We start from the raw sequence: 16,517 nt of genomic DNA on the forward strand, positions 1-16,517 counted from the left end.
GTGCTCTCAGACTTTTCAACCCCATTGTATAACAAATATATTGATAAATAAAATGTGATTTTTCTTTTTTAAATATTCAGAAAATGTTATTTGAGTTTGGTTGAGGGCCACTCTAAAATTTCTTTAATGGATGGCTTCTGCTTGGGAATTTGACTTTATGACGTCAGTTTTTCTAAATCCCTGTTCTTTAACTGATCTTCAACAGTGATAAATCTTTTTTGTTCTACCTTTTTTTGTACTTTAATAGGGGCTGACTAATGAAATATTCTGCTATTTCTTCAGCTTCAAGCTCGTACTCCTATGGCCTGTCAACATAACTCTTTCCCACTAATCTGAAATGCCAGGGATTAAACAGGCAGCCAACTCTCCATCCATAATTCTACCACCCCCTCCCCCTTTCTCTCTCTCTCTCTCTCACACACACACAGTTCTGCCAGACTAGTCATTTGGAGGCCCTAAGCATGATGTTTGAGAGGCAGAGAGGGGAAGGTGGGTGGGATGGATTAGATTAAGTTGGTCCAAATTCAGCGGATCACTCGTGGCAAGAGGGGGTGACAGATAAACAGAGAAAGTGTGTGTCTGTGTGTATGCTTGTGTATTTGTACATCTATCTTTGTGAGGACCACTGTAGTATATACACAAGTATAGACCTTATGGAGTGAGAAAATTTTGGGAAAGTGAGGACATTTTCGCTGGTCCTGACTTCCTGCCACACATTCAAAGAGCTGTTTTAGACTTAGTTTTAGGGTTTTAGGGTTCAGGTTAGAGTCAGGTTTAGGTTCTGGTAAGGGCTGGGGTTAGGTATTTGGTTGTAATAGTTAAGGTTAAGGCAAGGGGAATGAATTATGTCAATGAGTGTCCGCACAAAGATATGAGGGCAAGTTTGTGTGTGTGTTTGCGTGAGAGGGAGAGGCATGGAGAGATAGAAAGGGAGAGAGAAAGTGGTCGAGTCGTGCAATCAGAGCCAGAGTCTGGCAGCAGCAGGTTGTTTCAGCCCAGATATGATCCAGCTTTCCCACCCCACCCTGTCAATCTCCAGCACCCTGCCGCTGTTCCCTAATATCACACTACACATCTCAAAGCTCATCATGACAGCCTACAGCAACCTATAGGAGTTTAGGATTTGATGCGACATCATATGCCTACCGTGTCACTCACTGGACCAATAGGATCTTGGATTATAGCACGTGTACTGAGAGGAGTCGCTTTCAGTAGTAGTGGTGCAAGTGGAATCATTTGCCTTCGCCTCCACTGGGTGTGAAAGGCCCATGGGAAGCGCAGGATGTAGTATGGATTTTGGACTTTTATATGACATTTAAACAGAGAGGGGGAGAAACAAGAGAAGTGTGGGGACAAACAAGGAGGAAAGGAAGAGGGGAAGACAGGAAGAGAGAGGGCAGGGAGATGGGAAACATCAACAAGGCTTCTAAAAAAAACAGTAAAATGAAGAAGGTAAGGATTAATTCAACTGCTTTTAGCTGAGAAATACAGATTGATTAAAGTGTCCTTGACCTGATTAATGTACTGAAGATGATGCCATGTTGATGCCTGTATCTACACTTAATAATTTGTGAAAGTTGTCTTATTTCTTACAATTTCTAAGTTACATTTGAGATGTAAACAACTTCCTATTGGACACAACAGCCATTCAAATGTTTTATTTAACATAGAATAGGAATAAATGTATATTTAAAAATTGACTGCTATAACAGTGAGAACTTTAGGTGTGAATTTGCCAGTTTCATCACAGTCAGTGGAATTTAACGTTACCTCTTTCCTAATCTGGCTGGTTCCCCTCCTCTAAGGGGGCGTCACCCGTAGATCAAAGCAGCGCCCCACTAGCTGCCACCATGCTCGGGGGCCTGGGTGGTGCAGGTGAGGTGGACACAGAGGACGAGGATGAAGGAGGGAGCGAGCGGGAATTCGATGAGCCCCTGTGTGCTCTGGTTAAGAACTGCAACATGCTGCACAACATAGTGGGGCCTGCTTGTATCTTCCTCAGACAGGGCTTCGCACAGAGCCAGCTTGTATGTATGACATTCTCACACACGCACACACATGTGCCCATGAACACAGTACAGAATTATCATAGTCACAGTCTCCCATAAATCTTTTCATCCATCCATTTTCATAGTGCCCTGAGTGTCCTGACGAAGGTGAAGTTAAGGTCATCCATCAGTTCAGTGTGACATCATCATGGCCCTCCCCTCCCATCTCCGCCAGTGACAATTTCACCAGTGAGTGCCATCCACCTCATCCACCAGCCCACCCCCTCAGTCCTATATACCAACACATCCTCATACTTGAAGTGAAAAATTGTTGTAGAAGTCCATTGTTGCAGAATAGTATTTCTTTTGGGACAATACTACAAAGTTAAAGAAAGAAAGAAAGGGTCACTTGCACATACTGTACGTCCTATAGGAGTCCTGAACTATAAAAAGAGACTAATTGGTCATTTGTCCAGATTGTAATATAGATCGTAAATTAAACCTTCTGACAGTACTGGAGATTTCACATGAGCCTCTTAGTTCAGATTAATGCCTTATGCAGAGAAGGTGAAGATGTCAGAGATCGATAACAGTGTGATTTCCCGACTGTGCAGCTAGCAGTCATAATTGAAAAGAGCCATTAAGACAGTCACTGATCACAGTGACTTTACTGAGCTATAGGCTCCTGAGGTTTTAGAAGACCCTGGGCTGAATGCAGAAGAGAAATATAACGAGAAGTAATGAACTATCTTTTGCATAGGCACTATCTGTTTACTGTATTTTGTAGTTCATCTTTGGTAAATAAATAAATGCAATTCCAATGAAAAAAGCTGGAGAACTCTTCTGATCTTGGACAATGGGTAGAGTTTTGTAAATATAAAGCTACACCCAGCAGCAGGTTATCTTAATTTAGCACAAAGACTGGACACAGTGAAACAGCTAGCCTTGCTGAGCCTTGCTCCATGGTGATAAGAGACTCCAGGAATTCATTGAAGTCTCCAGCACATAACCCTCCCATTAACCATATTTAATTTTTACACTTTGGCTTATATACAGATTAAAAAAAACAAATCTTCAAACAGATCCAGGCTTGCTGTTTCACCAATTTCCTGTCTAAGCTAACCATAGCTTCATACTCTGTAGGTATGGTTATGTCAGTGACCATACCTACTGATATCAGTCTTCTCATCTAACACTTGACCAGGAAGCAAATAATAAGCACACTCATTTCCAGTGCTACGTGCACTAGCATCAGAAGTGCAAAGCAAGCAAGTGGTTCAACATTAGAGAGTTGAGAAAAGAAATGGTAAATGCAAACATACTATAGCTTGCAGCAGTAACACAGTACAGTTTGTGTTGATGCCCATTGATTCCCATTTCTCACAGCTGCCTGAAAGCTACAGACATTAAGAGACATGTAAGAGACACTGTGCCTCCCTGGATTGTATGTGCTTTCCCACACACAGACACCTCCAGTGGCATCCAGAAACTTTTGGGGGGGCAAAGATAAGCTACTTTCCTCTGACGTGCTCTGACGTTAGCATTTCCCCAGCAGAACATTTATCCAGTAATCCAGCAGCACGCTTTCTGAGCCACCACAGCCCTGAACTTGTAGGGCAACTTCCAGATCAAATTCCTGATCAAGTCATGGATTGAGGAATCAGAATCAGAATCAGAATCAGAATAACTTTATTAATCCCCGTAGGGAAATTCTTTCTGTTACTTTAACTCCCAGTTTAAAAGAAGAGGAAAATTGCACAGTGTGTGGTGATAGACAAAATTTCTAGAATAAATAAGTAAATGAAAACAAAAATAAAATAAATGAAAAACAAAATAACAGTATAGTACAATGAAAATCAAGTAAAAATACTGCAGTAACTCCAATGTCAAATGTCAAACAGAACAATATATACAACTAATATACAAATAGAAAGATAGGGCATCTCAATATGTGCATGAGGTTTGTGGTTGATAGTTTAAAAGATAACGTATACACAGTATACATGAGTCCGTGATTCTTACAGTCCAGAGTTATATAGTTTGATTGCAACAGGCAGGAATGATTTCCTGTGCCGCTCTGTTGTGCAGCGTGGAACAATGAGTCTGTTGCTGAACGAGCTTCTGTGATGGATCAGCACATGGTGGAGAGGGTGTGAAGGAGAGTCCAATATTGTCCTAACTTTGGACAACACTCTTCTCTCCAACACTGTGTTCAGTGAGTCCAGATCCTCTCCTACAACATGGCTGGCCTTCTTGATGATCTTATTGAGTCTGTTAGTGTCCTTCACCCTCAGACTGCTGCCCCAGCAGACAACAGCGTATAGGATGGCACTGGCCACCACAGACTCATAGAACATCCGCAGCATCGTTCGGCAGATGTTAAAGGACCTTAGCCGTCTCAGAAAATAGAGACGGCTCTGGCCCTTTCTGTAAACAGTGTCCACGTTTTTGGACCAGTCCAGTTTGTGATCAAGGTACACCCCCAAGTACCTGTACTCCTCCACCATGTCCACATTGACCCCTTGAATGTTGACAGGGGTCGCTGTAGCCTTGGTCCTCCTCAAGTTCACCACCAGTTCTTTTGTCTTCATCACATTGAGCTGCAGGTGGTTTCTCTTGCTCCATGTGATAAAGCAAGAGAAAACCACCTGCAGCTCAATGTGATGAAGACAAAAGAACTGGTGGTGAACTTGAGGAGGACCAAGGCAACTTGAGGAGACGGCATTCCTCGACAAAGGGCACAGATTAGTCTGTGAGATGGATAGGGGTGAGACTGAGCCTGGTGAATAATCCCTGTTAACCCCCTTTGTTCTTTGAAATGGCAAACTAAAAATAAGCCAAAGAATGAATGCTCCTTTAGGAACACAGTATTGTAGCGTCACTTAGTAATGCAGCTACTGTGAGCTATAGCCAACGCCAAAACAATCTCTGTGCTCACGTTTCACTTCAAATCCTGCAGCAGAACAAAATTCAGCAACTGGAAAAACTGCCCTTTGTTACCTTAGTTGAACATAGCAGTAGTCAAGTTTAAGTTTTCTAAGTTTTCCTACAAAAACAAAACAAAATTGGTGGTGTCAACATGTTTCTTTTAAAAGTGTGATGTTGGTAGTGGTGGTCAGTTGTGCAAGTCATTTGAAAGCACAAAGCTGAACTGTCTCTGTGACCCGATGTCCACACAGAGCAAAAGTGACGACCAGCAAAAATGGTACATGTGTTTGCGGCACGTTCAGCCTGTGCAGGTGTGTTAACGTTCGTTTAATCAACTGCCTGCCAGAACACAGATTCACATGAAAAAAATCAGCAGCAGATAGGGAAATGAAAAACCGATGAGCCTTCATGATTTGTAATACAATTTACCGCTGTAATCTCCCTGCCACTGTTCTCCCCCCTGCATCCTCTAATCCAGGCCTGTATTATTCCTGCTGCTGATGTCACAGCCTCGCAGAACACGCCATGAACATACTTATCCTGGCGTCACCTTTTGTCAAAGCAGCTGCAGCTAATTCAACATCGACTATAACCGTTTTTGTGAGCGGCTGTCGCTCAGAAGTGTTACTGTTTGAATTCCCTTTAGTGCCATTTGATTGTAATTCTGCCAGTATACTCAGTATATGTTAAGCTGTGGTGGCTTTATTTGGTTTCTCAGAAATGTATCAACATACGAACCATTTCATCAGCTTTCCTGCTTATGTGTGTGTGTGTGTGCGCACACAGATGTGTGTGCCATTTCTGTGTGTTGGGAAAGTGAGAAAGAGGCTAAAGAGATTCTCTGTGTTTTGTCACTGTGCATCTGCAAGTTTTTATTCATTTATTTATTTATTTATTGTAATGATACATCGAATGCTTGTTGTGGAGCATATGCTCAACAGACATTCAAAGCTTCTCCGCCAGCAAGAGCAGAATGAGATTGGACATGAGATTGTGTAGCAGATCTACTAAAAAGGTTATTAGGGTCAGTCAGATCAAAAACCAAATAATCCTGTAATAGAATCTCTGCTCAGGCGGATGAACACTGAACAATAAAAGCTTCAGAGAAAAGCAGGAGTTTGACTGTTTCCAGCATGTTTGGTCATGTGTGTAGGGTGAGGTTCAAAGTGTGTGTGTAACCTGCCTCACTGGCTGTCCATTTCTCTACGTGTTATGTCCCGTTTTCTCTCTGCACCACGGCAGGACAGAGATCTACGACCAGAGGAAATGGAAGGTACAAAAGCTTAATGCAAATCCTCACTCCATCGTCGTCTCCCTGTCTTCCTCCTGAACTGTATTCCTTTCAAACCATCTGTTTGACTGTGAAAAATTGTGTTTTACTGCAGAGACTTTCCTGACTTGTCCCTTTCCTTGAATGTCAGCCGTGTGAACCAAGAGAGATTTTTTTTTCTTACTTCAAGCATGTAAGATCAAAGTGAAGGATTATTTTTCAAAGGAAAAGATTATTCTTCACAGTTTAACATAGCACAGGCTCAGGTCTGGCTCACACATTCACACTCCATAATCACAGCAGCGTAATTTATGATTTGATTATGGAATAAATGGTTCCTGTGATTTATTGATTTTTTTTTTTTTTTTTGTTTGTGATTTTAAGGAATCACTTAAAAACACACTAAACGCTGAGCTCAGCTACCATAACTTGAACACAGCAGTGACTAAAACAAATCAGGGTACAGCTTTCAAATACCTGTCATACAGTAAACATTGCAACATAGGGGTTCAAACATCGGTGTATCAAAAAATCTGAATAGGCCAAAGTGCAACTGAAACAGACCTAGGGCATAAATTATGACATAAATGAAACATGACTTAAACGTCCACTGAAGCTTCCACTGGAGAGATTAGAAATAACAGCTAAGCAGCCATATATCAGATCTGGACCAATGAGGAAACTACAGTGTTTCTCAAATCAATACATGGGACAACTATAAATGCCTTACTTCCATTGTGTTTTCTGTGTTCTTTTCTACCATTTGAAGTTTGTATTTTGTTCTTCTGCAATGATATAATGGCCCAACTGGCTCCACCAGCTGTTCATCTCAGTGAACTACCTCCTAATATTTGCATATTGGTAGTGTATGAAAACACCTGTAATTTGCATTTTCTTTTACTGATTTTTAGGAAATTTGAATAAATTTGAACAGTCCATTTTTTTTTAAATTTACCAAGTAATAAATCAATTAGTTGCAACTCAAAACCATAAAGGTAATTTTATGAGACAGTGTTACCTAATCTGCTATGTGCAAATTTTATTAATGGTCTTCAACAAGTGCAAGACAGGAAGTTTCCCTAATATTACACGTCATTTATTTATTCTTTCCACTTCTCTTGATCATGCAGACCAAAAATGTATTCTGTTTGGCCGACAGAATAAAGAATAAACAGTGATTCTTATCCATATACACTTACAACAGCAATATCTCTCTCATTCTCTCACTCATCTTATTCTCACACACGTCTTCCCTGCAGAGCTGCGTGAGGCCTTCAGGGAGTTTGACAAAGACAAGGATGGCTTCATCAGCTGTAAGGACCTTGGTGAGTGCATGAGGACCATGGGATACATGCCGACAGAGATGGAACTGATCGAACTCAGCCAGCAGATCTGTAAGTCCTACAGGAACACATTACATTGGTGGGGGGTGGGTGCAAAACATATGTCTATACTTTTCGAAATTTGGATTTGGATTAAAATTAGAATTGATTCAACCACCAGTCACCAAGCTTTGGTCAACTGGCTATAGTGAGGATATTCCCCAATCTTGTGCGATTGTAAAGCCTGGTTGTATTTAGCTGGTACGAATGGTATAAGTGCTCTGTATATTTCCATAATGCAGAGCTGTTATCTCTCTGTGTCGCATTAATGCCCAACCTAGGTACTGTGCTTTACAAAAAAATATCATGCATCACTTTGGTTCTGATTTATGTGGTTATTAAGTTGCTTGCTTGTTAAAGACACACAAAAAAGATCATTTCTTCAGTGTGGACTTTTCTTGGCCTCTAGGTGGTGGCAGAGTGGACTTTGAGGACTTTGTGGAACTGATGGGTCCAAAAATGCTTGCTGAGACTGCAGACATGATTGGAGTCAAGGAGCTGAGGGATGCCTTCAAAGAGGTCTGCAAAATCACAATAATATACAATACATTTGTTTGCCTCTGGTGTCTGATGCATATCCTTCATTTCCCCCCACTTTCACCTTCAATGCATTTCTTTTCCATTTCTTTTATTTTATTTTATTTTTTTCCTCTTTTTAACTTTGGTTAACTTTGGTTTCCAGTTTGACTCAGATGGTGACGGACAAATCAGCCTTGGGGAGCTGAGGGAAGCCATGAAGAAGCTCATGGGGGAGCAGCTCAACCACCGCGAGATAGACGAGATCCTGCGAGATGTAGACCTCAATGGAGATGGACAGGTGGACTTTGAAGGTGAGTTATTAATATTTTAGGCAACCTGATCAAAAAGATCAGTCCTGTCTAAAAGACAGGAACCAGAAAGTGCTTTGAGGTGGTAGTAGAGTAAAACGTATCATTTTAAGCATGATAGAAGCTCCTTGAGGATGCATGCAGCATCTGAAAATGGTACGAAAAAGAGCTAATAGATGGATGTTGAGGAGAAGAAGAGATTGTGGAGAGAAAGAATACAGTTAAAGATAATATTATTCTTTTCCTTAAACCAACAATAGCAACATGCCATTTCTTTCCTCAGAGTTTGTGCGAATGATGTCTCGCTGACTCTTCACCAAACCTCACTCTGCTGCACTAAACGCAACATGGACCAGACTGCACACTGTTAATGTTCTTGTAATTCTTTTTGATGTACAAAGACTTCTTGGTGTCCGTATTTTTTCAGTTACCTCCATCATCTGTGAGAATCCCTTTAATGTGTTACCGTTATATGAATGTAATATGTATTTAACATGTAATGAGACTTTACAGAGTGATGACTCAGCCAGGATATGGTTTAACCAAAGCTGTGCTCTCCTGAGAAGTTAATTTAAATATATTTGAACTGAGAATTACATACCAGCAACACAATATCTATGTTTATGGTACATTTCATAAGTAACTTAATGTGTCAGTTCACACAAATTAGAAAAAAATATATTCTCACATACTTTGGCTCTTACCCTAATTCTAGCTTGGGGTTTGGTTGTCGTGTCATCGATTTCTTCCTCAGCCTCTGGAGGTAAAAGGACTTTGGTTTGCTGTGTTCATAGCATAGAATAGAAAAAAAAGTGTAAAACCCCATCAAATAAAACCCAAATAATCTGTATGGCTAGATTTTTTTCACTGTATGTTACTTTTTTCCCGTGATTTGGGTGAACTGACCCTTTAAATATGCAGTTTACTACACTACCTGACTTGAATCTTATGTAAGATGTAAATATGAGTCATTTTCAGAATTTCAATAATACCACATCTAAAACTGTCAATTCAAACTTGAATTTAACTGTTTTGACTGTGACTGTGATATTATTGTAGTAAATTTAGCTAAAGTGAGTGCTTTGCTTATAATAGCGAAAATATATGAGATTATATATACACATATCTTTATTGTACAAACTACCACATGAATTTAGAACATATCAGTAACTTTCAGGATTATCTTCAGTAAAATTCAACCAGTGCAGACAAACCAGATTACTGCAGATACGTTCTGACACAGATCTGACAACACTGATAGGATGATTCCTTCAAAGTACATCTTTATTTTATGCAAACGTATTTACATTTAATGTTTTATTTGTACAGTGTTATACAAGTCAGATCTTTAAAAAAAAACACATTGTGAATAAGAATGACAATAAATTAGTTTTTATTGACCAAATACCTTATCTTCATTTCTTTTTTTTTTTTCACATTATCTGGATTTCATTTTGTTGATGAAACTGAAACCTGCTTGTATGAAATCATTCTGCTTTCCTTTTCCAGTGTTCACATCAGTTTTGTGCATTTTTTCTCACGTAAAGCTACATTTTTCATACAGCCTTCCAGAAGTTTTGTAACCTCCTGATAAAATCTGTTAGGTCGCCTCTTTCTTTGCACTTTGCCAGGTCCCCTATCAGTCGCTTTTTTAAATCATGCACAGTCTCACTGTAGTCAACAGAGACAGGAGCCATCGGTGGAGTCCCATGCCAAACTGGAGGAGTGTACCAGCTGCATGCGTCTGGGTCAAACTCCATCACATCTGAGATCTTCGTGATGTTGGCCTTCTTCATCCCAGCGTCCTTCCGGATCATTTCATTGAGCTGTTCCTTCAACTCTATATCTCTCTTCTTCCTCTCTACAACAGGCATGTCCGACATGTTAGCATGTACAAAATGACACAGTGGCTTCTTGCCCACATCCTTCAACCTGGTGAAAGCATGAAGCACCCTCTCTAAAAAGTCTTTCTCTCTGGAGTTGTCCCTGGAAACACTCACTATTGTGGCGTCACTGAGCGCCACAGCGAGGCTCGCTACTTCCTTGTCACGTTCATGGCTGTAATCGTCTTGAACCATCTGATGTGGCTTCAGTCCCTCTGTGTCAATGATCATAATGCAGTCATAGCCCACGTCCTTCCTCACATCTTTGTTGACACTGATCAGCTGGATGAACGCCCCTCTGGTGCATGTTCCTCTGCTGACGAGAAACCTGACTCTAAACATGGTGTTGGCCAGAGTCGATTTTCCTGAGTTTTCGGCTCCGATGATTGCAATGACCTTGAGCTTGCTGTTGGAATGCATAATGTAGTGAAGCTCAGTAAGCACGTCAGTTATCCATTTCATCGGGATGTTTGCTGCATCTCCATCAACAAGCTCAAGAGGGAAACCATCCAGCAGCATTTGAGCGCACAGTGCAGGGAGCTGTTCCATGGTTTTTCTCTGACGGCTGTATTCTGGCAGGGAACTCGCACACTCATACAGCTGCCCACACTCTCGGAAAAAGTGCTCCAGGCGTAAAGAACAAACAGAAATTTGCTTGTCAATCTTCGCAATTTCTTCCGTTTCCTGGGGAGATTTCCGGAGTAGCAGTTTGTATCGATCCCTCAGAGATGATAGCTGGTGCCGGGACAGATTGTCCAGTTCCATTTCCAGCCATTTGAGGAAATAGTAGCGCTGCACTTCTGAGGTGACCACCCCATGAAGAAAGCTTAACATTGCTGATGTCATCTCAAATCTTTGCTGCTTCTTTTTAAGCTCTTTTTCTTTTGCTTTCAAAGACTTGCGGTAGTTTTCGGCATTCTGGTTGCCAGCTTTCCGCATTCTCCAGCACTCTGTTTCCACCCAGGAAAGTGCTTTCCAAATGTGTCCCTGGGAAGGCAGTTGATTGTCTTTGAATTCAGAGGGGTCAGTGATGTGTTTGGTGATTTTTTCCACATTCTTCCAAGCACTCTGGCATTCATCACTATCCTCATCAACCAGGATCCCACACCAGCGTGCTCTGTCAGCCTGATTTGCCATCGACACTTTGTTTTGGCAGTTTTCTAGCATCTTAGCGATTGAATCCTGGAGAGCTTTTATCAGCTCTGCATCGGTCTGTTTCTTCTTGCTTACATTAGTTGTCTTTAGACATGGTTCCTTTGTCAGTAATTTGAGTGTGAAGGTTTTCCCCAGTGCGCTGCAAATCAAAATGACATCTGCTTTCACATCTTTTCCTTCCAGACGCTTGAAGTAATCAGCTTCTGATTCATCACAGAAGATGTAAACAGCTGCAGATGTCTGACAGAGGAATGAAAATTGCTTGTCAAAAGCCCTGATGTCTCCTCTGAGGTTTGCAACTGCCAGCGGCTCAGTGAATTTGTCAATGCTCTTGTCCCCACATGGGAGATACCAGCTGATTTCGACCAGTCCGTCTGAAATCCTCCTCGGGACATCACCACACACCATGTTGCGATGATAAAATGTGTCATGGTACTGCTGACTGTTACTCAGCAGTTTGTTCAACATCAGAGACTTGGAAAGGACTGTCCTCCCCAGCCTGAAGAATGACACCAGAGGAATATCAGAGTGCACAATTCTTTCTTCACAGTTTAACTTTCGAAATGCCTGCTGGGAGGGTCTGAAGGTTCGGACAATTTCGCGCATGGACCACAGCATCATTGTGATTTCTCTAGTCTCACTGTTGGGCAACAAGAAAGGGACGGCAAACTGACAGAGTGCCATTTTCAGAACTATTTCCTGCTGAAGAAAACCATCTGAGCAGAGAAACAATGCAGTTATCAGGTCCAGGGGGTTGATGGCATCGCTCTTTTCCGTGTCCACATCGCAGGACACACATGTGACACTTCTAGCATTTGCGTTCAGCATCATAAGTCTCTTCAAAAAGGCCTCCGAGAGTGACTTTGCAGATTCAAGTTTGTTCTCTGATGTATCACTTTGATTAATCTCTAGGACAGTGCTAAGTGTGAGCTTGTTGTCATACTGGTCTTCAAGTCCAATTTTTGACAGCACCTCCCTGAGACATGGCTCTGTGAATCAACGATGAAGAAGATGAATGCACATGATGATTTAGCTCTTTATCAGTATATCTGTGCAGCTCAGCTAGATCAGGTCACTCATCGTGGGAAGTGCTACTCAGCCTGTCAAAACTTTTACTAAAAGATATAAATGATAAAATGTTCTCTGTGGCTCAGTTGTGTTTCTCCCAATATTTCAGCATACCAGTAATTATGGTGCAGTATGACTGACATACATTGAATTTTAAGAAAGCAGGCAATATAACTTCTCACCTGTGTGTACAGTGATAGAGGCCGGTTTACTGCACTGACCATTCAGCACCGTTAACACAGATATAGTGTACTCTGTGTCTGGCTCTAAATCGGAGAAGGTCTTGTAGCAGTCCTCGGTGTGTATGGCTAACGGCTCTTTCCCTGGACTTGTAACGTATATGAGGAACTGATGTGGAATTCCCTCCATGTTGTCTCCTTTGGTCCATTTCAAGGACAGAGCCGTGGCCTCTGAATGTCCTTTTGTTAAGTGTCGAGGGGACGGCACCTCTGCAAGACAGCAGTCATTTTTTAAATAAATAGTTTTTATTTACTCACTAAAACATGAACACACTGCAGTGAAAGGAATATGAAATGTGTTGGCATGTCTAACATTACCTGTGAAAACCGATGCCGTGATCCATTCGCTTAAATTGCCATCTTCATCTTCTGTGGCCACACTGAAGAAATATTGTTGTCCAAGCTGAAGGTTGTTTATTTCAATTTTATGAAAATCTCTGATGACCAAGCAACCTTCCACCTTCATTAATGAGCTCCACCTCACTTGGAAACTCTTCGGCCCCTCCAATCCTTCAGGGCAACCCCAGCTCAGGACCACAGATTGTGGCTTCACTGACAGGAACTTGATATTACCAGGAGGGGGCACCACTGGCAAAGAAAAGACAGAACAAAAAAGTCATTTGTGCCACTAGTACAGTCAGTTCAGACCTTCCATCACAAATGATTCTACACACTTGACTCTGCTCCCCTGCCACTTTGAAGTGTCATTATAAATAATTATAAATAATTCACTCTGAAAACTATTTTGGAAGTGGCTAAACTTCCAAAATTGGACGGTTTTTGGAATGGTTTTGTGAATCCATTTACAATAAAACAGTATGTGTTCAATCCTACAACTGACAGTGAATCACTAACCATTGGAAACTGGTTTGGCAGTTCAGCCACAGTCTGTAAGTCTGGGTGCGCAGAAATAAGTTGTGAATAATATTAATATACACTGACCGAGAGATACATAGATGCACAGACAATATCTACACCAACACCACATCACACATTTTACAGTTTTTACCTTTGCCCAGCCACATGAGACAAAATGCCTTCAATCTTTAGCACAAAGTCAGTCATAAAAATATATTACATCAAAGATAGACCTCATAGTTTCCTTATTGGATAATCTCTTTTACTCTTCAGGGGTTCCAACAGCATGACTAAATGACTAGATTTGCCTTAAATAAAGCTAGAGGAAACTTTCTACATCCCTCTACACAAAATTATACAGTTTATTTTTTCAGATGCAGCATATGCTTTTTCAGGTGGAGCATTTCTGTATTGGATGACCCAATAACACTGCTTTTTTCTACATCCAGATCTCTGTCACTGAAATGCCAAACAAACTTAACAGGTATCAGTGTGCCTGTAATTAGGGACCAATTGTCTGTACATCTGAAGTTTATACTCACCTACATCAGGCGGGTCAGGCTCCTGGTATTCTTCGCCATCAGAAATCTGTAACAGAACAGTATTAGAATAATGTTAATAATCACTGTGCAGCACGTTGGTATTACAAGATGTTTTTCTTTCAGATTTCTTTCAGATTTTCACCTGGCTTACAGCAGGCTGTTCCCTCTGAGAGATGATATCATGTCCTCTGTGATTTCCCTGTGCACAAATGCTGCAGATCTGCATCTGATCGGTCCTGCAGAACAGGTCTAGAGACTTTTGGTAGTGTAGACAGCGTTTCCCCTCAACTTCAGCACACACATCTTTGAGTGTGTGTCTCTGCAGGGCTTTCACTTTGTAGTGTTGCCGGACATCATACTCACAGTAGGAAGTGTTGCAGGTCAGGCAGATCTTCACAGCTGCACTCTGGTGGCAAATGTCACAGATTACCTCCTCCTCTCTGTTCAAAGAGAAAAATAAAGTGCAGCTATTAGTTACCACTTAAAGTAGTAACAGCAATGATATACTATTTGTACTATGTTTTGGCCTGTTTGGCTGTAAACCATGATGATTGGAGGAATAGCTAGGAGTTTCTGTTAGCTAGAGAAGGCCATATACTGAAACATTTTTATTGAGACTTCTCAACATAGAAAAGCTTTGTTTATGTAAAAAATTGCTACAAGCAGCTTTTCGCATAAATAATTCAAATTAAGCATTCTCTACTAATGGAAATATTGGATTATATTGGATAATTATTATTTTGTTCATAATATTATTTAGTTCATAATTGTCTATTTACTTGATAATACTTTGGGCCTCCATATGCTGAAGGATTATTATAACTTGAGCAACAAAAAGTAGATGAAAAAAAGTGTGTGTTACTAATTTGGAATGTGTTTTAAAAGTTGAGGGTGCTCAGCAGTGAGGGATGGTCGAACAAATACATGCGAAATAGCTCAGCCTTAGCTCCATCAATCAGCTTTTAAGGAAGCGCAAAACTTAATAGCTGGAGTACCCCTTCACGTGTATATTAATGTAGTTAATTTAAAAAGGGTCTCACATATCATCATATAAAACAGTCTCCTCTTCATATTGGGAATCCTTTGATCCAGAAGTCGATGAATAATCAGATGTGTTAGTTGAGAATGTAGATTCTGCTCTCTCTGGGTAGTCCCGTCTGAGACTTAGAAAAAACAGAAACAGAAAAAGTTTGTTATGTAAGACTTGTTATGATTTATTCCAGCCCTGTCAAGAATCTGTCATTAGCAGCTATAAGAAGTCAGTGTAATGTCACCATAAGGTAAGTGGGAGGATTTCAGTGTCTCAGTGTGTTTTTCAGAATTCAACATGTTTCCGTCTTACTTAGGATGTGGAGTCCTATCCAGGCCCTCATTAGTCCCCTGTGACTCCAAACTGGATCTCAGGCTGTTCACTTTTGCCCTGAAAGTCATGACAATACATGTATTATGTCATTCAACGTTAAGAAAACTGAAATCTTTTATCAAATGAGATTGTATCAGCTGTTGGATCACCTCAGTGGAGAATGAATCATCCTTTGGATGATCTAAATAATCATTTCTGAAGCATTCATGAAATATTGTTCCAGTATAGAAGTAAAACAAACTTCGTGTTCTGTATACAACAGTATTACATAATAGTCTGGCTTCATACTGTCTGTCCTGTCTAAGGTCATGAGTATCCTCTGAAACACTGGACATATCTGTCATGTATACAGAAGAATATGCTGTTAGAAGCTTTGAGCTTCATTTGGATAATTAGACAAGAATAACTTTTCATTTTAAAAATGACAAATATTTCACTTAACTAATGGAGCTCTTAACCTCAGTCAGCTAATTCTAAAAGTCTTTCTGCAGTCCCAGTGTTTCTCTGTGTTAGTCTCAGAGGTCAGCAGGGGTCTTCAACGTTTTTCTGTGTGTTATGACAGGTCACTGCAATATTTGAGGTGCGATTTTTACCTGTTCTGTATAAAGTCAACAGGGGCTCTGTGAGAAGTTGTTAGCACTGGATACACAGCAGATGGAGGGCACTGTGCTTTCAACCTGAAATTCATTAAACACATAAGACTGTATACATGTATCTGAGTTTTCAGATGGTCTAGTTAATTAGACAGATGTACAGCATGGTATCAGACCTATTTGCACGAAGGAAACATACCTGGGTGGGTCCATTGGACAAATCACATGTCCACCCCAAGGTCGGGGCAATCCATATGGTAATTTTCTGAAAGGGAAAAAAAAAATAATGAAAACATGATGAGTGAAAGACAAAGAGGCTAGGTTTCGAAATATTACATCAGTTTACAACTTCCCAAATCGTCCACTGTGTTGACAGTTGTGAGGGATAAAAGCTATGGAAAAGACATGTCCAGTGTCTCCC

General features: G+C 40.8%; 1 protein-coding gene and 1 pseudogene across 1 annotated transcript; one reads left to right on the forward strand and one right to left on the reverse strand.

Moving 5' to 3' along the window:
* Nucleotides 1-1,404: 1,404 nt before the first annotated feature.
* Nucleotides 1,405-8,757, forward strand: cabp2a (calcium binding protein 2a). The gene is made up of 7 exons (XM_041036222.1): nt 1,405-1,452; nt 1,806-2,027; nt 6,159-6,189; nt 7,446-7,580; nt 7,978-8,087; nt 8,251-8,398; nt 8,679-8,757. Exons 1-7 carry the CDS (start codon nt 1,405-1,407, stop codon nt 8,702-8,704), a joined length of 720 nt encoding a protein of 239 aa, XP_040892156.1. The 3' UTR covers nt 8,705-8,757.
* A 1,194-nt stretch (nt 8,758-9,951) lies between these two features.
* LOC121180322 lies at nt 9,952-13,084 on the reverse strand (annotated as a pseudogene).
* Nucleotides 13,085-16,517: the final 3,433 nt, after the last annotated feature.

Source organism: Toxotes jaculatrix, chromosome 4 (assembly GCF_017976425.1).
Source record: "Toxotes jaculatrix isolate fToxJac2 chromosome 4, fToxJac2.pri, whole genome shotgun sequence".
Classification (NCBI taxonomy): Eukaryota; Metazoa; Chordata; class Actinopteri; family Toxotidae; genus Toxotes; species Toxotes jaculatrix.

Excerpts from the sequence above, each read along its gene's own strand:
- cabp2a (XM_041036222.1), top strand. The coding sequence starts at position 1,405 with ATGGGAAACATCAACAAGGCTTCTAAAAAAAACAGTAAAATGAAGAAG. Across the intron at positions 6,190-7,445 it reads ACGACCAGAGGAAATGGAAG|AGCTGCGTGAGGCCTTCAGG; the intron begins GTACAAAAGCTT and ends TCTTCCCTGCAG. Across the intron at positions 7,581-7,977 it reads CGAACTCAGCCAGCAGATCT|GTGGTGGCAGAGTGGACTTT; the intron begins GTAAGTCCTACA and ends CTTGGCCTCTAG.